The sequence below is a fragment of the Barbus barbus genome (assembly GCF_936440315.1).
Source record: "Barbus barbus genome assembly, chromosome: 25".
In the NCBI taxonomy this organism is placed as follows: Eukaryota; Metazoa; Chordata; class Actinopteri; order Cypriniformes; family Cyprinidae; genus Barbus; species Barbus barbus.
Genome location: NC_136753.1, coordinates 11,967,071 through 11,991,698, shown reverse-complemented (window position 1 = coordinate 11,991,698; position 24,628 = coordinate 11,967,071). Strand labels below are relative to the sequence as shown.

General features: G+C 36.5%; 1 protein-coding gene across 1 annotated transcript in view; it reads right to left on the bottom strand.

Moving 5' to 3' along the window:
- Nucleotides 1-24,628, bottom strand: part of LOC306844463 (regulatory-associated protein of mTOR) — a 285,322-nt gene that overhangs the window by 33,933 nt on the left and 226,761 nt on the right. The window contains exons 19-25 of the mRNA XM_079376622.1: nucleotides 23,626-23,746; nucleotides 22,668-22,808; nucleotides 22,256-22,411; nucleotides 12,854-12,972; nucleotides 7,506-7,609; nucleotides 5,434-5,638; nucleotides 4,165-4,275 (exon numbers count right to left, since the gene is read on the bottom strand). Of these exons, the coding sequence (XP_079232748.1) occupies nucleotides 4,165-4,275; nucleotides 5,434-5,638; nucleotides 7,506-7,609; nucleotides 12,854-12,972; nucleotides 22,256-22,411; nucleotides 22,668-22,808; nucleotides 23,626-23,746 (957 nt within the window). The remainder of the gene's footprint in view (nucleotides 1-4,164; nucleotides 4,276-5,433; nucleotides 5,639-7,505; nucleotides 7,610-12,853; nucleotides 12,973-22,255; nucleotides 22,412-22,667; nucleotides 22,809-23,625; nucleotides 23,747-24,628) is intronic.

Here is a 24,628-nt window from a genome sequence, read left to right as displayed (position 1 = left end):
CTGTTAATTCTGCTGAAATACATATACATTTTGATGCTATATTGATTATGTTGCTAGGGGTGGTTGCTAAGGATGTTGCGCAGTGACACACAGAACCTTTAGGTGAACTGGTCATATGTGTGTTTTAACATGAATAAAACACCAATCTGTTGACCAATCAGAATCAAGGACTGGAACTAACAGTTATGTATATATTAGATTGTATATGCTCCTTTCTTGATGTTTTATGTTGTTTTGTCTCCAACACATTATTATTGATTATTGATTGTCCTGCTCTCTTGCAGTATGGTTGAAACATGTGGTATTACTCTCGGTTCTGTGCCACAGGCTGTGCGTGCTCCTAACTGATCACATACTGATGGGATGCATATACCGCCTCAGGACTGGACACAAAACACACACACACGCGCACACACACACACCACCCATGTCTCTGCTTAGAGACAAAGAACAAAACAATACTCTCATTTGCACATGATAACGTGGCCTAATGGTTAGAGAGTCGTGGGAAGAATGGTTAGAGAGTCGGGGAAGTCGTGGCCTAATGGTTAGAGAGTCGGACTCGTAATCCAAAGGTTGCGGGTTCGAGTCTCGGGCCGGCAGGGATTGTAGGTGGGGGGAGTGAATGTCCAGCGCTCTCTCCACCCTCAATACTACGACTGAGGTGCCCTTGAGCAAGACACCGGACCCCAAACTGCTCCCCGGGCGCCGCAGCATAAATGGCTGCCCACTGCTCCGGGTGTGTGTTCACGGTGTGTGTGTGTTCACTGCTGTGTGTGTGCACGTTGGATGGGTTAAATACAGAGCACAAATTCCGAGTATGGGTCACCATACTTGGCTGAATGTCACTTCACTTCATAAATACAAACAACTGCTAAATATAGTCCTTTCTTACTGAAATGCCGTGGCGGTGCAGTGTAGTCGCTGCGGTATTAGATGATATTACCATGGTTCTGAAGGATTTTCATTATTATACATCATGGTACTTACATAGTACACCATGGAACATGCCCAAATAGCATGGTAAAAACATGGTGCTTTTGTTTGTGTGTTTTAAATATTGGTTTATGGGACAGCATACTTATTACTGCAGCAGCAGCAGTTTTATGTGTGTGCGAGGGAGTTCCCTCTGGGGACAATGAGGATTGGCAGCTCTAGTTTGGCTGGGGACAGGCAGAAAGGGTTTTCTCCTCTTTTTGAAATAAATAAAACCGGGTGAAGAAAAACACTCTCTTGGGAGAGCCATCACCATGGAAACAGAACAACGTAACTTTAATTGGGTCACAATATCTTACCTCACTATTTTCTCACCTTATCTCCTTCTCGCCCCCACTCTCAGTCTCCTAAGTGTTAACAAGACTTACCTGTGTCTCATTATCAGAGTGTTTGGACCACATTTGAAGGGTGATTGCATCACAAAGGTGTGACAAAAAGCTGTCCTGATTCAAAGGCTCCTTAAAATGCGGCCTGGAAATGCATTTCTCAGGCAATGAAGTCTTTAACAGATGGCCCCTTTCGCAGTTTACCCTACCCTACATGTAGAATCCATTGCGTGCCAGTGTTGACAGGATTTTTTTTTGAGAGAATTACACTTTTAAACGTAAGTACTGGGTTTCAACGTACTTGAATATCCAATTCTACACACGTAAAAAAATAAAAAAAAATAAAGCAGTTCAAATGTTAAATTGTATTGTACTAAGATGCAATTTTATATAGTTTATAAAATTCGTTTTATACAGAAATGGACCAAAGTGAACATATTTAGACAGAACAGTTAGTTTTGTTTTCGGACAGTTTAATATCACTTTCAAAAAAGTCCAGTACAAAAGTTACTGTTGTCAAACGCAGCTGTCACAGTTGCTAGGCAACAATATAAATCCTCTGTAGGCTAGACAGTCCCATTTAAACAACACTCGGTCCAAAATTCACAGCCTGTGAAGGTGTGGCCTTTGAATTCAGTCTCTAAATTGGGACGCAGCTATAGTCATGAGTTGCCTGTTCCTGTTGTCAGCCTGTGTCCTGCTGTTTGGTATTACTTAATGATTTGTTTGATGCTGGAGTTACCTGTATATATCCCTGCTGGAGGGCTCTGATCTGTAATAGTTCCTGTTTCTTCTCTCTCTTGCTTGCAATCGATCCTTAGCTGTAGTTCCTTGTTTACTAAAGACTCTGAGGGAAGAGAAAGACTTACCTGTTGATACTTACCTGTAATGCCAAGATCCTTAGTTGTAGTCCCTGCCGCTGTGGATATACCTTCTGTTCCCTGTAAGAAGAAAGTAACTGTTACCTGTTTTGATGAGCCCTAGAGACAGATCTCCAGTGAAGACCTGGTCACCTAGATGGTCATTGGCACAAGACCACAAGAACCAGATGAGTCCTCTGCTCAATCTGACTTGCACTGCAGCCTGGAATTAAACGCACCATGCTAGTTTCTTCTGGCCAGAGGAGAACTGGCCCCCGGACTGAGCCTGGTTTCTCCCAAGGTTTTTTCCTCCATTTCTGTCATCGATGGAGTTTTGGTTCCTTGTCACTGTCACCTTTGGCTTGCTTAGTTAGGGACAAAATTTCTGGCAATACTGTTGACTTGATTGCACAGACACTATTTGAAAAGAACTGAACTGAGCTTGATAACATCACTGAATCAACAATGAACTGACATTAACTGAAAAATTTACTTTAATTTATTGTCCTCTAGCATTATCAGCACACGTTTTTCCTGTTTAACACTGCTTTGGCATAATCTGTATTGTATAAAGTGCTATATAAATAAAGGTGACTTGACTTAACTGTTTTATTCATCAGTTGGTATATATCTACATCTCTTGATAAAGCTGACCTACCTGTTTACCTACCTGCTTAAGTTTTTGTGAATAAATGCCCACAACTTGGTCTTAACCTATTTCTGAGTTAGTGTGTCGTTATAGAAGGCCAGACTGTCAACATGGCTTCAGTGGAAGATGTCATGTGCTCCATATATCAAAATGGCCATAAAGACGCTGTGCAGTGCCAGTTGTGGGAAAATAGAGTCTTTGCATTGACTTTCTTCTGATCCCAACATTAGGAAAGAGTGGATGAACTTTATGTTTCAGGAAGTTCCAGACCGCGTCAGTAAGAACTTGGTCCTTTGTTCACTTCATTTTACCACAGATACGTTTACAGACAAGGCACAATTCCACGCAGAATTTTCAGAAAGACAATGCTGCGTCAACTATATTGGATCCGACAGTAATGTCACACCACACAAGTGTGAGTAACTGTTTTTATTATTATGTAGACACTATTGCTTTGTCTGTTATTACAGATCATTTGATAGGTACTGAGTATTTATGCGTTTTTAATCTAAATCACAGCAACGTCCATCTGTGACGGATATAGGCTGTGAAACATTCATAACTTTTAGCCAATCATAGCAGTGGGCGTTTACTTCCGACTCTACAATCCGCCACGCCTATTCAAACAGAGCGATCTGATGAGGGCGGTCAAAACAGGACAGAAAAAAGCCTATTACTTCTAAATTATGGTGTATTTTTATGTAAAAATTCTGATAACATTACTACCTCCTGCCTGGCTCTGATTTCTCCTGTGTATCCTGTGTGATTTCCATCCTTTGGATTGTTCTTCTGGATCTGATGCTTGCTTTGCTTTCACTTCTCCTAGTGTCCTTGCTGGTAAAGGCAGCCCCAGACTCAGTGTTTGTCAGCTTGTTTGTTTTCTGCCTTGTTTTTTTTAAATAAAATTTGTTAATCTAACTATGTGTTTGGGTTCTTGGCACCAAACCTCACAGTTTCCATTTTGGTTAGGATGCTGTTCTTGACTAGAAGGCTGTAGGCAGTAGACAGCCAAGGACTTCACTAGGTTTTGGAACTGAACCACTGTTTGTGTCATAATGAGCAAATGAGCACACACACAATCCTGAGACACTTCATCACTAACCTTCACTTCATTTCACTCTCTGGCAAATAGTTTTTTGATAATATTAGAAGAGGGCTCCAACTCTTTCACATCCATTTACTAAATATCATTAAATTTTTAATTGCTTAATCAACATGTTTAAATCAGCCTAATTAAATCTTAAGTAATGATTTGAAGTCGATACATTAACTGAATTTGTTTGCTTTAGAAGTAAATGAATTAGATCTGACTTCTGATCTGTGCAGCACTCACCTTCATGACGGGCTGAGCAAAGTATTTGGCACTCCAGTCGCAAAGACCCGTCTGTAAACTCACACTGATGAAGCTCCTGTGAGCAGCTGTCTCATCTCCATCCTCAGCACTCTGAGAAATACACAGACAAATGACAACATGCAACTGAATTGGCAAAAGTTATTACATGACAACTAAACAAAAACACCACGAGTCATGAGCATTAATCACTGAATTTAGTTTGAAATAAGTCTTATGCACATCAGGACTGCATTTATTTGTAAAAACAATAATATTGTGAATTATTATTACAACATAAAATAACCTATTTTACTATATATTTTAAAAGGTACTTTATTCCTATGATGGCAAAGCTGAATTTTCAGCAGCCATTATTCCAATCTTCAGTCACACGCTCCTTCAAAAATCATTCTAATATGCTCAAGAAACATCTCTTATTATTATAAATGTTCAAACTGTTAATTTTAATAATTATCGAGTAACATTTAACTTATTATTATACATATTTTATGGAAACTAGACTTCTTTGATCAATAAAAATTTTTTTTTCAAAAGAACAGCATTTATTTAAAATGGAAATTCATGGAATTTAATTCATCCTTGCTATAATAAAATATACATTTATATATAAAAACACATAAGTGACAATATGTGACTGAATCACCAAATAAACCCTGACAGGGTGATTAGGTCTTGTATAACGGCCTTCTGTGCTTTATTCTGCTTCTTATGCAATTGCCAAAAACAGTTATATGAACATTCAGTTAAAGTCAGTTCATTGTTGATTTAGTGATGTCATCATCCAGCTCAGTTCAGTTCTTTTCAATTATATAAATATGAAATACTAATTCCATTTGAAATGATTTCATTATTTGTTATTTCGAGTTATTTACATAATTTAGAAATTATTACAAATATTTAAATATTTTTATTTAAATTATGTTCATCCATAGTCCTCATTTTCTCTCATCCAGAGGTGAGACACATCTTTATGTGTCTTAAGGGTTTCTTGTACATCAGAGAGAAATTTTCCTTCTTTAACTGGAGACTACTGAGGTTCTAGCCATCTAACAAAGGTTTTACGCTCTATATAAAATGAATATTGAAGGCATCCAAGGCCTTGGACACTGGGCTATGGACAATGAGTGGTCTCATTGTTAGTGGATTCATTTTGTGTCTGTGCCACAAAAAAAGGAAAACCACAAGAATGTGAAATACAGTTTTCCTAAATCATTTGACATGTCAAAAAGATAGTACAGCTGGTTTTACCTGATCAGGGCCCTTGTCAAACATCTTCCTGGTGCGTGGGAACTGTTGCGAGTGGGGAGCCTGACCACCCAGAGTTGGTGTGTATGGTGGACGAGAGGGCGGCCCCTCTCGGACCGGCGGTTTGGGCACTTCATTGGTGAGGCTGGAGCTGGAGGCACCAGGCATCGGTGGAGATCCGCTGGAGGGAGATGAAGAGCGTTTGGATCTGTGGGAAGCACAACACCAACAAGCATGGCCATAACACACAGATTAATGCGCTGCAAAAGAACAGGGCCAGCATGCATTGCAATGCTGCATGTTAAAACAAAATTAACAGCAATAGCCAAGCACAGCCAATAAACATAATCCAAAAGGAGCAGGATGATGTTTAATAAATGCAAAGGAGAGTAAAATAAGAGAGATGCACAAGCTATTACATTCTTCTTTGTCACCTGTTATTTAAAAAAAAAAATCATTCCAGGTGACTACATGGTCTTGACGCTGATTTTAAGCAAATGAAATACATACAGGTCATTTTCAAAAAATTAGCATATTGTGATAAAGTTCATTATTTTCTGTAATGTACTGATAAACATTAGACTTTCATATATTTTAGATTCATTACAACACAACTGAAGTAGTTCAAGCCTTTTATTGTTTTAATATTGATGATTTTGGCATACAGCTCATGAAAAAATCTCAAAAATTTCATCCGACCAATAAAAGAAAAGTGTTTTTAATACAAAAAAAGTCAACCTTCAAATAATTATGTTCAGTTATGCACTCAATACTTGGTCGGGAATCCTTTTGCAGAAATGACTGCTTCAATGCGGCGTGGCATGGAGGCAATCAGCCTGTGGCACTGCTGAGGTGTTATGGAGGCCCAGGATGCTTTGATAGCGGCCTTAAGCTCATCCAGAGTGTTGGGTCTTGCGTCTCTCAACTTTCTCTTCACAATATCCCACAGATTCTCTATGGGGTTCAGGTCAGGGGAGTTGGCAGGCCAATTGAGCACAGTAATACCATGGTCAGTAAACCATTTACCAGTGGTTTTGGCACTGTGAGCAGGTGCCAGGTCGTGCTGAAAAATGAAATCATCTCCATAAAGCTTTTCAGCAGATGGAAGCATGAAGTGCTCCAAAATCTCCTGATAGCTAGCTGCATTGACCCTGCCCTTGATAAAACACAGTGGACCAACACCAGCAGCTGACATGGCACCCCAGACCATCACTGACTGTGGGTACTTGACACTGGACTTCAGGCATTTTGGCATTTCCCTCTCCCCAGTCTTCCTCCAGACTCTGGCACCTTGATTTCCGAATGACATGCAAAATTTGCTTTCATCCGAAAAAAGTACTTTGGACCACTGAGCAACAGTCCAGTGCTGCTTCTCTGTTCAAAAGTGGCTTGACCTGGGGAATGCGGCACCTGTAGCCCATTTCCTGCACACGCCTGTACACGGTGGCTCTGGATGTTTCTACTCCAGACTCAGTCCACTGCTTCCGCAGGTCCCCCAAGGTCTGGAATCGGTCCTTCTCCACAATCTTCCTCAGGGTCCGGTCACCTCTTCTCGTTGTGCTGCGTTTTCTGCCACACTTTTTCCTTCCCACAGACTTCCCACTGAGGTGCCTTGATACAGCACTCTGGGAACAGCCTATTCGTTCAGAAATTTCTTTCTGTGTCTTACCCTCTTGCTTGAGGGTGTCAATGATGGCCTTCGGGACAGCAGTCAGGTCGGCAGTCTTACCCATGATTGCGGTTTTGAGTAATGAACCAGGCTGGGAGTTTTTAAAAGCCTCAGGAATCTTTTGCAGGTGTTTAGAGTTAATTAGTTGATTCAGATGATTAGGTTAATAGCTCGTTTAGAGAACCTTTTCATGATATGCTAATTTTTTGAGATGGGTTTTCATGAGCTGTATGCCAAAATCATCAATATTAAAACAATAAAAGGCTTGAACTACTTCAGTTGTGTTGTAATGAATCTAAAATATATGAAAGTCTAATGTTTATCAGTACATTACAGAAAATAATGAACTTTATCACAATATGCTAATTTTTTGAAAAGGACCTGTATTTAAGTATTTATTACTCACCCTGCTTGATGTATGAGTGTTCCTTTGCTGGTGGGGCTGGCAGGTGCTGATTGAGTCAGAGATCCTGAGTCCAGAATCCTCTGTGTGCGAGCGTTCATGGTGGCCTGATGTGAGAAGTAGTAGTAGAAGGCAGATGCATTACAAAATGTAAAAGTCTAAAACTGTGCATAACATAGTCCTGAGTACTCTACAACAAAAGCAGCAAAAATTCAAGGAAACCCTACATTAACAGTCTAAATTTACCACCTACTGTACCTGTACAACAGTGACTACTGTGCCATTTAAAAGTTTTGTATCTAAGTGCTACGAAAAAACAAAAAACAAAAAAAACTTTCTGGTGGCCCCGTAGTATTGTAAGTAAAATGTAGCAAAATTTTATGTATGCAAATATTGAGAATGCATCTCTGTTTGAGCTGCAATCTTAGAGACAAAACTAACAGCAAAACTCTTCCTCATAACAATGCCTAAAAGGGTAAAAATCTGAAAATGTGCTGTTTATAAAAACACAGCAAGTTGACTTATCTGCTTCATCTAAATCTAGTTAACAATCCCATCCTCTCATTGCCATCTGGAGAGATGTGCTAATGTGATTTATATGCTAAAACCTGCTGGGAAGCGAAAGAGAGGCAGATTCATCATGATTGAGTAGACGGAAATAAAGTTATTCTGTGTTTGGGCTGCAGATCAAACATTAAAATGACTGTGTTTGTCTCCCACAGATTCATTAAGTTAAAAAGAAAATAGATATAAATATAGAAAAGATATGATACGGATTATATAAATGTAAAGAATAATTACTGATAGGGACTGGAGGAGAGAGAAAAAATTATATATAAGACCAAATAAATCAGATATAAATAATTACATTTATTTAGGTTCTTAGTTACAAACCCCATAAAAGAGAGACACTAGTTATGTACCAAAATCTAGCGATTTGCCTTGCAATAAGACTGAGTGTCCACTGACATTAAGCACCGTAGTGGCTTGAGGGTGTCTGCACTAAAAGTGTCAAAGCAATACTTCCATGATGTTCTGTACTTAAAATTGTCTTCAATAGAGTTTGTAGCCACTATGGTGATAAGCTAGCAGCATGATACTTTAAAAATGCTTCACACATTAAAAATATTAGTTATAATAATTTGTTTTTATTACACATTTTTTTATATTTTTTATTACTAAATTAAGGGCAAATGCATTTCAACTTGATTTTTTCCCCACACCTAGCTTGTCACAGTGCATTTTGATGATTAAGATGCTTACCTTTTAGAAAAGCCATGCATCATGAGCATATATGATGCCCTAAAATTATACTTCTTATTTAACGTAGTTAGCACAAACACAATTTCATAGTTTGCTGTTATGTTTTCCTCTAAATCCAAATGCGTTGTATTATTTAAATCCAAGATCTAATGTAGAAGGATAAAAGCAGAGGCATCGCAGTGTCACGGGGGTGGAGCACCAATAAACAACACTACTTATTACTTGCACACTGTTAATAATTTATGAAAATTCTTATCTGATTCTCAAGTGAGATAGAAATTATAAACTTGAAGTGTAAACATGAAAAATCAGATCCTAGATCATTAAAGTTAGTTATTTGAATGCACTGCTGTCCTAAATAGCATGCAGTTGGTAGTTAAAAAAAATGTCAAAAGTGCTTGAATGATTTATCATTTCTATCAGTTTTTTAGTAGGATTTGTAGTAACAAGATGCAATTTTGTATTGAAGTAGTATATCACTCAGTGGTGGTGTATTGTCTTTCTGCAAACTTCAAATTTTGCACTTTCCTTTCATCAGTGAAGTTATATTGTACTTTTAGTGCTAGTATGAGTAAACTAGAACATAAGTTAGAACATAACAGGCTCTGATAGAGGGGTGTATGTGTGTGTGTTATTTTGCACTGACTGAACTCAGCAGGTCTATCTGAGCATCACAGCACAAATGTCAGCATGACAAATTGGCACTCATTGTCACCTGCTGCTCAGGAACTTAAGAAAGGTCAAAGACAAAACAAGTTCAATTATTGGAAATTTAAACAACCTTTGAAAGTTCTGCAATCATGGTTTAGAGACTTTTCAACATTAATCAGTGTCTAACAAAAAGAACTGAAGTGCTTAGGTAGATGGCACTCAAAAAGAAAAAAGAAAAACCTTTAAAACTCCGTTTCAAAAACGAAATTCCATTGTTAGTTATTTGGCTGCAATCAGGCTCAAGCTGATGTAGACATGATGCAAGCAGACCTGAGATAACAAGCAGGAATGTCTGATACTCTGTCAGAGGATTTTGGGAACTCCGACTACCCCTCCTCTCTACAGTTTGAACTCTGTAACAGGGGATTATATCGACACTCAAGCTTCAACATAAAAACATAGCTCAGTATGGTGTATGAAAAGAAGATTTTTAGTAAAGCGAAAAAGCGAATCAGTCTGCAGTAACTGTGTATTTCCCAGAGTCTCTCGGCATCTTGCTTATGCCAGATGATGTCAAACTGAGAGTAATGTTATGACAAATATATTAATTAGTGAAGCCTCACAGACCTCTGAGAACCTCATAGGATGCCACTTCTAAGTAACTTTTAAGTGTTGCTTTTGGCAAAATCATGAAGGTGGATTCGAAAAAGTAAATTCAGCAAAATTTACATGAACTTACATGAACTCCAATGAACAGAAACCCAAAATCAAAAACCAAAAATGGCCATGTAAAGCTTGCCACTGTTTTAAGTTAGCAGTTAAGCCGAACTTCTGGAAACCATTGAGCAATGTAATTTTGAGGAAGCGCTTTGGCAGTGAAGCTACTAGCTAGTCATAATTTGAAGCAGTTAAAGCTACACTTTTGAGTAAAGAATAAGAAAAATAAAGAAAAAGCTAACTACACTAAATTGAAGACTGAAGATCTGCTAGTTTAGTACACAGCACAGCAAATTAAAATCAGAATGGTACAGTATCAAACTGCTGATTTATATTCACTAGTATAAAAACAAGCCTCATATTTACACATTTACAGTGAAAAAAAGATTGAAAAGATCAAATACATAGCAATGAACAGCAAATTAACAAAATATTCACGTGAATCTTTTTGATCTGTTTCATTTATATTCTTAACAAACAAATAATTAATTAGACTTACCAATGAAACATATGAGAGATGGAACTGTACGAAACAACTGACGAGAATGAATGTTCCCTCAGCATTCTTAATAGTAAAGCTACATAGAAAACAATGTAAATTAAAAAATATATATATACTGCTTGATGTTGGAAAAAGCCAATTGTCACTGGACAAGCAGGACATCATTTCATACATGTCCACTGTGGAGGACACTAGGACTAAAATGATGTTTATGATGCATGTTTATATGATGCATATCATTTTTCAAAAATTGAAATTAATTTTTTTTTCTAATGCTCTAAACAATGTAATGACATGAAAAAATACTAAATTCACAAAGCTTTTTTTTTGGGGGGGGGGGGGGGGGGTCTCAGGATGGAACATAAAAAGTCTGTGAGTGGAAGTACTGTTTGTGCTCAGGCTAATTCATTAGCGGAATGTTATGCGCTAACACTGTGCAACGTGTGTAGGGACTCGTCGGCCATATATGAGGAGTCTCAGAGGAAGCAGGGTACTGACACAGCTTGAATAGCAGATACTCAGAGACAGAAGTCAGCAGTGGTTGTTTGCTTCTTAACTTACGGGTGCCTCTCAGAGCGGTTGCTCATATTACTAGGCCACAGGGAGCCATTTCTTTTTAATTGCATTTACTTCATAACAAACAGGGCTGAATGTGGAAAGTTTAATAATAGGACGCGTATAAGGCTCAGATGTTGTATGTGGGCTTGTGTATGTGTGGACATGTTAGACACATAAGCGCATGTTTTCTGGAATCTTAAAAAAGGACCCGTGGCAGTATGGAATTGCAAGATATCAGATGTTAATAAAAGAACTTTGATATATACCATAGTACTGAATGATTACTCGACACTCATAGCCATTAAGCACATACATTTTTCTTAACCTCTTTTTAGGAGTCTTTTTCCTAAAACACACCCAAACCAACTCTATATAAGGGCATTCCACACAGCCTTTCCTTGATAGTTTTTTGCCACATTCATCAAAAATATGCTGCTCTCTACAGACATGCTCTCGTCAGATCTTTCACTGCCAAGTGTGTCATACTCAAAACTAGTTCAAACACAATAAACACCTTGTATACATTTGCAAAATGCATTTGCAGATATTGACGGCTAAGCAGCACTTTCAACATTGACAAGTTATCGGGTAAACGTATTAAAGTGCATTTTTGCAAGAAGCAGTCAACTTCTTGCCAATGGGCTAGATCTGACAGTTGCAGTTGGTGGATAATCTTAGAAAAACAGTCTTAAAATAATTAATGTTCACAGAAACAATTATAGCACTTATGAACATATGTGCATTTGTTATTTAGAACAAATTCAAGCAGCAAATGCCAAGACTGTGAGCCTGTGCTCAAGTTTTACTGGATGCTACACAGTACTACAATGCATTTTAGATTTTTACACGTTCAACAGGTGTGCAGTATTATTTATATAATTGAATCCTATGTTATATCATTCTTGCTGTAAAAAAGAAAAAAAGTGCTTTACTTTGCAGTGGACCATTAAAAGTGGTAGCCTATTTACTACATGAATTTATAGGCTATGCTAAATGTCAGTATTGTCACATTACTTAATATTTTCACGAATACAAATATTAGAAATTATAATAATTATGTGGGAAAAAGATGCATGTTTTATTAATCATTCATTTTAGTTCAAACATGGGGACGTTTTATTAATTTGCCCCTGCATTTTATTTCCATTGTTTAAGTTAAATTGTGAATATACCTCTTACTTATTGGTTGCTTTGTTGTGGTGTTTTTTTGGCATCAACAAATTATTAAATATAAGTTTAAAACCTTTTATGACACTAATCGGGTCACAATAGTGACAAAGTAAATATGTGTTACAAAACTAGGTTAGGCATCTATACTCATAGTTCTCCCATTCAAAGTAATCTACCTTTTTCTATCATTATGGCACACTGTAAAACCATAAAAAAGAAATAAAAAAGGAGGAACAAGTGGAATCATTACACTACAATGCTGTCGTCTGAGCTTACCATGTACCGAACCTGGAATATTTCTTTAAGAATAAAACACAATGTTCTAGTCTACAATACTTGTAGCACAATATGTTCTGGACCTGTAACACTTACAAATGAAATAACACTAAATACAAATATATAGATATAAGAAAGAAACAGCAGTTAGCAATATGTGAGCACAGTGAAATGGGGCAGATGTAATTAGGCTCCCAGGAATGTCTGTCTGTACCTTGTATGCGATGCTGTTGAGAACCTTCATGGCCAGATCAGAGACATCTGGAAATGGATCAGCTGCAAGATGCAGTAGCACCCTCCAAATCTGAGTATATACACTGTTAAAAGACACTCCTGAAAAGATAAATCACATTTCAACACATTTTGTTAGTTTCATTTAAAAAAAAAAAAAAGAATGATGCATTCAGATCCTTCCTAAGAGATTCATTTCAAAATGGTACTGCTGAGGTACCTTGATACAGTGACACTATAAAAATACAGTGCTACTTTTATATGGTACTGAATGCATATACAATGACAGTTAAATCATACTGACAAGAATATCATGGCTTCATCATGAAAAACACAATCACAAAACAAAGCAATATTATGGTACTTTCATTACAGCAGTATCAATAAGAATTTAGCTGGGAATAAACAAATACTAAAGCATTCTCTCTTTTATTCAGTCACACCAGTTTTTACAGGACAGTTTAACGTCAGTTGTTTATGACTTTGTCAATACATCCAATAAAAGAAACAGATGAAACTGAATATCCAGTACAGTCATTAAGGTCACTAATTACTTCACCTCCTTGTTCCAATAAAAACAGGACTATCGATTTACACAATAGAAATAAGCAGATCTCATCCATCTTTCATTAGAAGCTGTCATTACTGTTATCAGGATGTCATTGACTGGTCTGGAAATGAGGTGATTTCAGAAGCAGGAAACAGCGGTGGGAACACGTTGATTTCAATCTGACATTTTCTCTCCTGTCCCTGGAGTGAACCGGCAACCGCAGCTGACATTATCAATTTGTTTGTGTGTTTTTTTTTCTTCTCCCAAATCTCATGCATTTTCATTCTGTCATCATCTGCAGAATGCCACCCCTCATTTCTGTCTCTATAGTTCATCCTGCTCTGCACCATTCAGGTGTACAAGACACATTCCTTCAATTACGTAGTGGTGCCATTCTCATCTCATAATGAGACTGGGTGCAATTGCCATGTGTGCATGTGTGTTACTGTCAACATCCTATTCACTGGACAAGCATACCTGTGCTGGAGCGTGTGTATAAGTGTGTGTGAACATCAAGAGCCCACCAGTCAATGTATTTGTGATGCAGAAAGAGTGTGTGTTTTCTCTGTGGTGCTGCGTGAGCGTGGAGCCCCTCATCATTGGCATGCACATTGTGTCTGCCATCTTAACGCATGCACAATCCAAAGCACTTCATGAACACACTCTCTAGAGACACCTCCTCCAACTCGCTCTCTCTTCGTGCACTTTTCTTTATTCACAGAAAAACAGCAGGCATGGAAAGCAGATGCACATTGATCTGAAAGCTAATAATAAGTTTTCTGACCCTCACTCTGATAACCACTTCACCTAAATGCTGATCTTAAGCCATTTCACCTGAAATTAGTAGTAACCTTTGATGAACCAAAAACAAAACTAATTTAAATTTTGCAGCTAAGAGAAATCAACAGCTGTTGAATAATCAGCAGTAAAAGTATAATATGGCAAAAGGAGGGGTTTTAGCATACTACTATTTTTATTGGCCCATGTAATCAGAGCCATATATCTCTACAGATGGTCATGAAATATTCAGCAGGACTGCAGTGGTGTGCTGTCAAAACCTGCCACAGTTTCAAGAAACACTAAGAAATGGACCCATTAGGAAGTTAGAGGTTTATAACACTGACAAAATATTTCACTAACCATATCAGATCAGTGTATGATATTATTCCAGTGCTTAACATACTTCTCCAGGGAACGTTAAAAGCTCTTGCTCATATTCCATGCATCAGCACTGGAGAAATGTGGATATGAGCAAAAAGATACAAGTAGACTATTAACCATTAAATTCCAAGCTGAAATTTACAAGATCAGGCCAGTGTAATGATCTGTATAAAGGCTGTAAATGCTTAAACATTTACCAGTTGCTTCGAATGAACTACATTATGTGCTGATTGATTAATTAGTCACAATTAATTGCATATCAATATAAAAAAAAAAAATCCCAATCATTAGAGGACGACTGAGTAAAGTGCTGAATAACATTACAAAAACTACTTTTAGAAGATTTTGGATGAATAAATAAATAAATGAATAAATAAATAAATACAAAAATGTTCCATGACTCATCCAGTCATCCATAATTACAATTTTGCTTTGTAAAAATCTTTTTGGAAACAAGTTTGTTTAAATACATTCAGTTCCAGCAAAAAACAAAACCAAAAAATAAACAATAAAACAAAATACTAACATACAACTAATCCAATATAAAGTGATAGATATAACACACCTAACACAAAACGAATAGTTTAAAATGGGAATGACAGATTCAAACAAATGTGTGCGCTGCAATCTCAATATTGTGCACTGGTTGTGCACCCTGGTTGCTAGGTTAAATTTTGGAAAGAAGTCACTGCAAAATTATCTGCTGTCCCTCCCTACTTCTGTCTCTATATCACCAAGAAAACTATTTTGGTCAACTGGAAAAATAAAATATTCACTACACAGTGGCTACAGGTACTATCAGTCCATAAAAAAACACAGATGGTGAATTTCAATCACAAATTACCTACATTTAAACAAATATTTAGCACCATTGCTTGTGTAAATATTTACAAGACCTGATATATGAATTTGCGTGTGGGAATATACATACACTGCCATTCAAAAGTTTGGGATCAGTGAAAGATTATAAAGATTTTTAATGTTTTTTAAAGAAGTTTCTTGTGCTCATCAAGGCTGTATCTATTTGATTAAAAATACAGAAAAATATTTTGTGAAATATTACTACTATTTAAAATTATTTTTTATTTTAATATATTTTAAAACATAATTTATTCCTGTGAAGCAAAGCTGAATTTTCAGCATCATTACTCCAGTCTTCAGTGTCACATGATCCTTCAGAAATCTTCAGAAAGTTTGGGGTCAGCAATTGATTTTCTTTCTTTCTTTTTCTCTTTCTTTCTTTCTCTTTCTTTCTTTCTTTCTTTCTTTCTTTCTTTCTTTCTTTCTTTCTTTCTTTCTTTCTTTCTCTTTTTTAAAAGAAATTAATACTTTTATTCAGTAAGGATGTGTTAAATGGATAAAAAGTGATAGTAAAGACTTGCATTGTTAGAAAAGAAAATTATTTTTTACTTTTTATTCATCAAAGAATCAAAGAAAAAAGTATTACAGGTTCCAATAATAATAATAATAATAAAAAAAATATATATATATACACATACATATACACACATATATATATATATATATATATACATATATATATATATATACATATATATATATATATACATATATATATATATATATATATATATATATATATATATATATATATATATATATATGAATAAAAAAAAGATTATGTGACACTGAAGACTGGAGTAATGGCTGATGAAAATTCAGTGCTGTGTCACAGAATGAAATTATATTCTAAAGTATGTTAAAATGGGAAACTAATATTAGAAATTTCAAAAATACTTCACAATATTACTGTTTTTCCTGTATATTTTGATCAAATAAATACAGCCTAGATGAGCATAAGAGACTCCATTAAAAATCATACTGATCCCGAACTTGTGAACAGCAGTGTATATATAGACATTTATATATAAAAAAATTTTTTATCTTTACCCTAACTGTATCACCAGCCACAAAATAAGTCAATAAAAATAAATAAATCTTTTTGTAGAGATTTGATGCAGTTTTCCATGCCAGATATATAATCCTAGAGAACAATAAATGTAAACTTCTTCTGTTTAATCTTTATTGTACAAATGTCTCCAATAATACAAAAACAAAACGTAACTTGAAATATTTATATTCCTTATAGTTCTATAGCATTCCAGCACTGGATTTTTTTTTAATTCTCTGATATATTCTGTACTGTGTACTGAAGTGTACTACATTAATATTCAGATGGCACCCGTAGCCAAAATATTTGACCTTTTATACATAGTTGTCAAATACTCTGCAACTTCAGTTTCAACAAATACCTGCTATAAAAGACATCACAAATCCATCAGTAACCATGGTAACTAAAGGTGATTTGAACTCTGGACTCTGCTGTGTTAGCACTTAGATTCCTCCATTGCCTGGCTACTGATTTATGTATGCAAAGCACAGTCACTCCTGGAGGTTAAATAAGAACTGTACAAACAGCTTCATTCTTTAAATGAATTAGTCACAGATTATATAAAACCGAAGAGGGGATAAGGAGGAGGATAAAAGGAAAGGATGGGTTGACAGGAGGTCAGAGGAGAAAGATGAAATTAAGAGGTTTTGTAAGGTGCTGGTGTAAGATTCTGCACTGATGTTACTCAAAGGTGTGAGGGGATGACAAATTAAAAAAGAGAATATGAAGAAAACTAAAAACGACAACAGCCTACAAAATGACAACAAGCCACAAAAGACAGAAAAAGAAGTTGAGAAAAAAATGTCACGACTGAATGAGACAGAGAGAAGTGAAATGGATTTAAAGATGAAAACAGACTGAAAGTGCAGATCAAAATGCTTTTTTTTTGTGAAAAAAAAAGTGAAAAAAAATTGTGAAAATGTTGATAAATTGAGTTTAATGCTGATAAGGCATGTGTAGCTATTGCGTCACAAATGTACTATCCATTCACGAGTCTCTCATACAATTCATAGCTTTCAGTCATGTGACCGGCTCTAAGACCTGGAGGGTAAAACATCCATAGAACTGCAGGACAAGCCTGTCAATTTTCCATCTGTTTCACAGCTGCATATATTTGGATCACCTCTCAAAAGAATAAAACAAAGGTATGTGCCTTAATACATTTAAAACAGTAATATTCTCTATAGTAATGATGCATAGTTTACACAGGCAAGCAGTTGAGGCCGGAATATGAACGCAATCCGCTTAATGGTTCAGTATTTTCCTTCTATTGGTTTTCTATGGGAAACCATTTAAAGTGAAACTTTGCACATTGCGTTTATATTCTGGCTTCATCTGCATATCTATCATATATATCTCCAGGGCCTAAACTTAATACTTGCTAAACACCAAATGGAATTTAAAAAAACAGCTTCAGTGCAGTGGCGTAAATTTGTCTTAAAATGTGTCGGGGACTAGGTTGTGGGGGAGGGGGGATTGGTGTGAGGTTGTCATGGCAATCATATACATTGTGGGTTGATTTCCCTTTAATAAATGTTGCAAGAAGCAGGAAATATGTATGCATAAATTCATTTGTACAGAACATCATCAGACTTCTCTGCATCAGTTCCCACTAATTTGTGCACATTTCTCGGTGAAATGTACAGTACAGTAAGCGCACAACATTATCACAGCAGTGCAGTATCCTCTCTTTTACTTTGCGATATAAGCCTCCAACATGCCTATTTTTGGTTTCAAAAAGTGATTATACTATATAATACTATATTTTAGATTATTATACATTTAAAGAGGTGTGCATTATGCCACTAAAAAATACAATGATTGAAAATGTGGATTATATGGGAAAGATTACAATTATTACAATTTTTTTTTTCAATCAATTTGACACATTTCTCCAAACTCAGGTCACTGTTATCAAAAGAGTTAACAGTGATCTGAACACTTTGCAAGCGTCCTAAACAGATTATATGTTTTTATTCATTTCATATTACAAATCATGCTCGTAATTTTATCAAAACACTGTGCACAAAAGTCTCAAATGTTTTCATAATAGTTTATACAAACAACCAATACATTAAAATATTTTAAAAAAGCAATTGTAGCTTCTTTTATTGGTTTTAGACAAATCACAAATATTTATGTACCATTTATCCAAACACAACAAATAAATCTGTGAATATGAATTATTTCTTAGATTATCTGCTGACTCATCAAATCTAGGCCATTGGCAAGGCAAAGTTGACTGCTACTCGTGCAAATTGATTAAATGGTGATTAAAGCACCACTTAGTCAAAACCTGCAAATGCATTTTGCTGGATTTTTAGGTTTGGCAATGTGTGTGGGTGAAAACATTTTAAATATAGGTATGTCTTATTATGTACAACTAAACTGATATCACTAACGTCAATTAATTCGCCGCATTATATAATTCCTTTTGCAAGTGTCTTTTTTCTCTTCAGAGAACTGTACAAACCAAAAATTAGAACAAAAAAAAAATCAAAAACCTCAAAAAAAAAGAAAAAAAAGATCCTAAATAAATTTTTGAGCAAGTATATAACCAGCCAGTGTTCAAAACTATCTCCTTACTTTAGCCTGATTCACAATGGTAAGATTATAATAATGTTTTCTAATCTGAGTGTTACTGGTAAGAATTTGCGGGAAATTTGAGCATGCCGCTGCATCATTATGTCACATCTGTTAACATAAAGAAGTTGTCTCGGCTTGTAGACTATATCGCATGTGATGATCCTGCAGGTGGCGGATCGTTTATAGACTTTACTCACAGCAGCTGGAATAATTAAATTTATAATTTTGATGGTGGACTGTAATCCAGAAAGGATTATGTGTTTATGAAACACATGTGACTGAAATTAGATTATATTCCAGTTTAAAATGTGCTTCTCAGATAGTCGGATTACACAAGATTTGTATTTTAAAGAGAACCAGTTCTAAGGAAGAATGATTTGCTTTTTGGGCTAAAAGAATTTCTTTATACGAAATTCGAATGGTATGACACTTAGAGATTTGACTGTACAGAAATTGTAGTAGCATGTAAATCTACATACTACACACTACATAAACGTAGTCACGCAATGCTAATGTTGTTAACATTAACAAATTGAGAACAAAGTATAACAGTAATAATAATTTGCATGGTTTGATGTGATATGAGCTAAGTGCTCGTTAGATTTAATCAACATTGGTAGCACGATTTATTGTAATGCTTTTTTTCTTGGTCAGAACAAAAGTGTCAAGACTTCTTTCTTACTCATTCAGATGACAATATCCAGTAAAAATTCATATTTGGGTCACTCAGTGTGGTATGGAAACAGCTCCAATCAGGACTGCAAAGCACTACAGAGAGTTGTGCACTTAGCTGAGCGCATCTCAGGGTCTGCTCTCCCCTCTATGCAGGACATCTACCTCAAACGCTGCAAAAGCAGAGCTGTTAAAATAATCAAGGACTCAAATCACCCTGGTAACCATCTATTCACTTTGCTTCCATCTGGTAAGCGAAGGAGCTTCTTCCCCCAGGCCATCAGGTTCCTAAACTCTAATTCTGTGTCATAACATCACATGACTCCATGTAAATATCACCATATCAATAAGCTATTCATAATTTTTTTCTACCTCATATTGCTGCTATTTAAATACCCTGTACAACTTTTTGCACATTCTTTTTGCACAGTCCTCTTTATTACTAAGTCAACAACATACTGACCTGCACATTTATATTTATATTTTTTATTTTATTTTATTATTTTATTTTTTCTACTTTTCTTTTTCTTAATATTTGTATACTTTATAATTGTATACAAAAGGTTGCGAGTTCGAGTCTCAGGTCCGGCAGGAATTGTAGGTGGGGGTAGTGAATGTAGAGCGCTCTCTCCACCTTCAATACCACGACTGAGGTGCCCTTGAGCAAGGCACCGAACCCCCAACTGCTCCTCGGGTAAATGCCAACTGCTCTGGGTGTGTGTGTTCACTGCTGTGTGTGCACTTTGGATAGGTTAGGTTAGGTTGGATAGGTTAAATGCAGAGCACAAATTCCGAGTATGGGTAACCATACTTGGCCACATGTCACATCACTTTCACTTCAGACATTAGATTCATCAGACAAACTGAGGTGCACAGCCCACACAAGGAATATACAGTGGTGTGAAAAAGTGTTGCCCCCCCCCCCCCCCCCCCGTTAAAACATAACTGTGGTTTTATCACACCTGAGTTCAGTTTCTCTAGCCACACCCAGGCCTGATTACTGCCACACCTGTTCGCAATCAAGAAATCACTTAAATAGGACCTGCCTGACAAAGTGAAGTAGACAAAAGATCCTCAAAAGCGACACATCATGTTGAGATCCAAAGAAATTCAGGAACAAATGAGAAAGAAAGTAATTGAGATCTATCAGTCTGGAAAAGGTTATACAGCCATTTCTAAAGCTTTGGGACTCTAGCGAACCACAGTGAGAGCCATTACCCACAAATGGCAAAAAACATGGAACAGTGGTGAACCTTCCCAGGAGTGGCCGGCCAACCAAAATTACCCCAAGAGCGCAGCGACGACTCATCCAAGAGGTCACAAAAGACCCCGCAACAATATCTAAAGAACTGCAGGCCTCACTTGCCTCAGTTAAGGTCAGTGTTCATGACTTCACCATAAGAAAGAGACTGGGCAAAAATGGCCTGCATGGCAGAGTTCCAAGACGAAAACCGCTGATGAGCAAAAAGAACATAAAGGCTCGTCTCAGTTTTGCCAGAAAACATCTTGATGATCCCCAAGACTTTTGGGAAAATACTCTGTGGACTGACGAGACAAAAGTTGAACTTTTTGGAAGGTGTGTGTCCCATTACATCTGGCATAAAAATAACACAGCATTTCAGAAAAAGAACATCACACCAACAGTAAAATATGGTGGTGGTAGTGTGATGGTCTGGGGTTTTGCTGCTTCAGGACCTGGAAAACTTGCTGTGATAAATGGAACCATGAATTCAGCTGTCTACCAAAAAATCCTGAAGGACAATGTCCGGCCATCTATTCGTGACCTCAAGCTGAAGCGAACTTGGGTTCTGCAGCAGGACAATGATCCAAAAACGCACCAGCAAATCCACCTCTGAATGGCTGAAGAAAAACAAAATGAAGACTTTGGAGTGGCCTAGTCAAAGTCCTGACCTGAATCCTATTGAGATGCTGTGGCATGACCTTAAAAAGGCGGTTCATGCTCGAAAACCCTTCAATGTGGCTGAATTACAACAATTCTGCCAAGATGAGTGGGCCAAAATTCCTCCACAGCGCTGTAACAGACTCATTACAAGTTATCGCAAATGCTTGATTGCAGTTGTTGCTGCTAAGGGTGGCCCAACCAGTTATTAGGTTTAGGGGGCAAGCACTTTTTCACACAGGGCCATGTGGGTTTGGATTTTGTTTTCCCTTCATGATAAAAAAAACTTCATTCAAAAACTGCATATTGTATTTACTTGTGTTATCTTTGATTAATATTTAAATTTGTTTGATGATCTGAAACATTAAAGTGTGACAAACATGCAAAAAAAAAAAAACAGGAAGGGGGCCAATACTTTTTCACACTACTGTACAATAATTCCTCAAATAACTGCAATTGCAGGTTTCAAACAGAGATGGCAACAAAGAGGTAAGACTTATGGACTGCAGATGAAGCATTCGGTCTATTCAGAGAGAGAGAGAGATTTTTTAAGAAAGCTGATGAAGGTCTTGTCTATGATTGTTGCTGAAACAGGGAGTCTTACCAATGAGAGAATTCAAGGAAGAGTATGAGCTGACTCTCCTCATCTTGTCGATGGTTTCAAAGGAGAGGAGGTATTCATCATTATCAGGGCTGCCCAAAGTACTGCTGGCACTGCTGCTGGTGCTCAGGTTCCCTGGAGAGAATGCTGCCGGACCACCTATAACACATATAACAAAAATAAGCACTGTTAGGAATAGGGGTGGGTGATATGGACAAAATCTTATATCACAATATAAGGAATTTTATTTTTCACTTAATTAAATTAAAAGTACAATATGACCCGCAGTTAAGCAGCATGATTTTATGGCAATCACATTGATCTTGTGAACTGTTGAAAGATACAAAAAAATTAAAACAGAAAATTTTGTACCAGAGATTTTAGGCTTAGTGATGTAGAGTCGACTTTGACTCACCCTCCTCAATGAAGTTGAGGTTCTGAAGACTCTTATTGAGGGTTCGAGCAGTGGTGGCAGCTCTTAGGTTTGTATAGGAGTTCACTGATCGTAAACGAGGGATGGCAGGACTGTCCCTACCTGGGGTAACATTTCCTGCCTCTACATGCACACACAAAAATCAATGGTTAGCCTAACGCAGTACACGTAGCAAGGTTTTTTTTAATTTTTTATAAGAAACAAGTAGATAAAATAGAAAAAAGAAAGCTAGTGTTAGTTTTACAAGAAAAGCTAGCAGTTAGAGAATAAATATGCAATTGATAGAGGGTCAAGTGTGTGTTTTTTTTTTTTTTAAATAAAAAACAGATAGATAAAATAAAATTAGAATAGAGAGTGTTAGAGGCTCAAATAAAGATGGAAGAGATGTGTTTTTAGCTGTTTCTTAAAGATGGGTAAGGATTCAGCTGCTCGGATTGAGTTGGGCAGGTCATTCCACCAGATGGGAACAGTTAATGAAAAAGTCTGTGAAAGTGATTTTGTGCCTCTTTGGTTTGGCACAATAATGCGTTGTTCACTTACAGAAAGCAAGCTTCTAGAGGGCATATAAGTCTGAAGTAATGAATTTAGGTAAAGGGGTGCAGAGCCAGTGGTGGTTCTGTAGGCAAACATTAATGCCTAGAATTTAATGCGAGCAGCTATTGGTAGCCAGTGCAAATTGATGAACAGAGGCGTAACGCGTGTTCTTTTCGGCTCATTAAAGATTAATCTTGCAGCGGCATTTTGGATTAATTGTAGAGGTTTAATGGAATTGGCTGGAACACCTGCCAAGAGAGCATTGCAATAGTCAAGTCTGGACAGAACAAGAGCCTGAACAAGCAGTTGTTTTGCATGTTCTGAGAGAAAGGGCCTGATCTTCTTTATTCATTGCTGTTGTTTAAACTATAAATCATTAAGAAATAAAAGAGTTATAAATAATTACCTGTGGAATTTGCAGGAGAGGGTACAACATAGTTTTTCTCTTCCTCCATGAACTGCAGAGCCACAGTACAGAAATTACTCTCATACTGTACGACTAGGTGACTAAGAGCAACAACCAGCTCCTAAACATGACAAAAAACAAACAAAAACAAAAAAAAACAGGTAAATAAATTTATTGAATGTAAACAAAGTCATAGCAGGTCATCATGAGCCAATGCAGGTCATCTAAAGTCAGTATAGATCAACATGGGCCAGTTAGGTAAACAATAGTCACTACAGATCAACATGAGTTAATGAAGGTAATCAAGAGCCACTAAAGGTAGACTGTTTACATTTAATTTTGCTCCCACTAGCTCTTTTTAAAAAGGTCCTGCAGTGTGGCAAATGAAGTTAAAATATTCCATGTAGTAGTCGCTCAGTTAATATAAAGCCACATATTCATTCTGTAATAATTAGAATAACCATAAATATAAAAAGTGGGTCATGAAATTGAGAATCAAAATGTTCTTGATATTTATATAGGTTACTCTACACTGTAAAAAATAAGTGTAATTTTAACTGTAAAATTTGGTAAAACCGCTACTGAAAAAACTGTTAATAGGGTAACAGTAAGTTCCTGTACTATATAGAGGGAAAAACTGTAAAAGATCTAACCAGACATTTCATGTAATTTTACAGTAAAATGCTGTTAAGTGTACAGTTTTTAGAAGTAAAAAATACCAAATCAATGTATAATTTACAGTCAAAAACTGTAAACTGATATTCCCAGAATTCCCTGCGTGACACTCCACATTTCAAAGTATTTTGTTTAAATAATCATGTTTTTTTAATAGTTTTTGTTATCAGTTATGTACATGTGGTCTTTATGTTACATCTTCTGTTGTTTAATGGAAGTTTATTGCATTATTTAAGTATCATGTGTGTTACCATGATGATGTTTTGTGTTTGCATGAATGACTCTGTGCACCTTCTGTATATTAGTATATACTTCTGCTTGTGGCGAA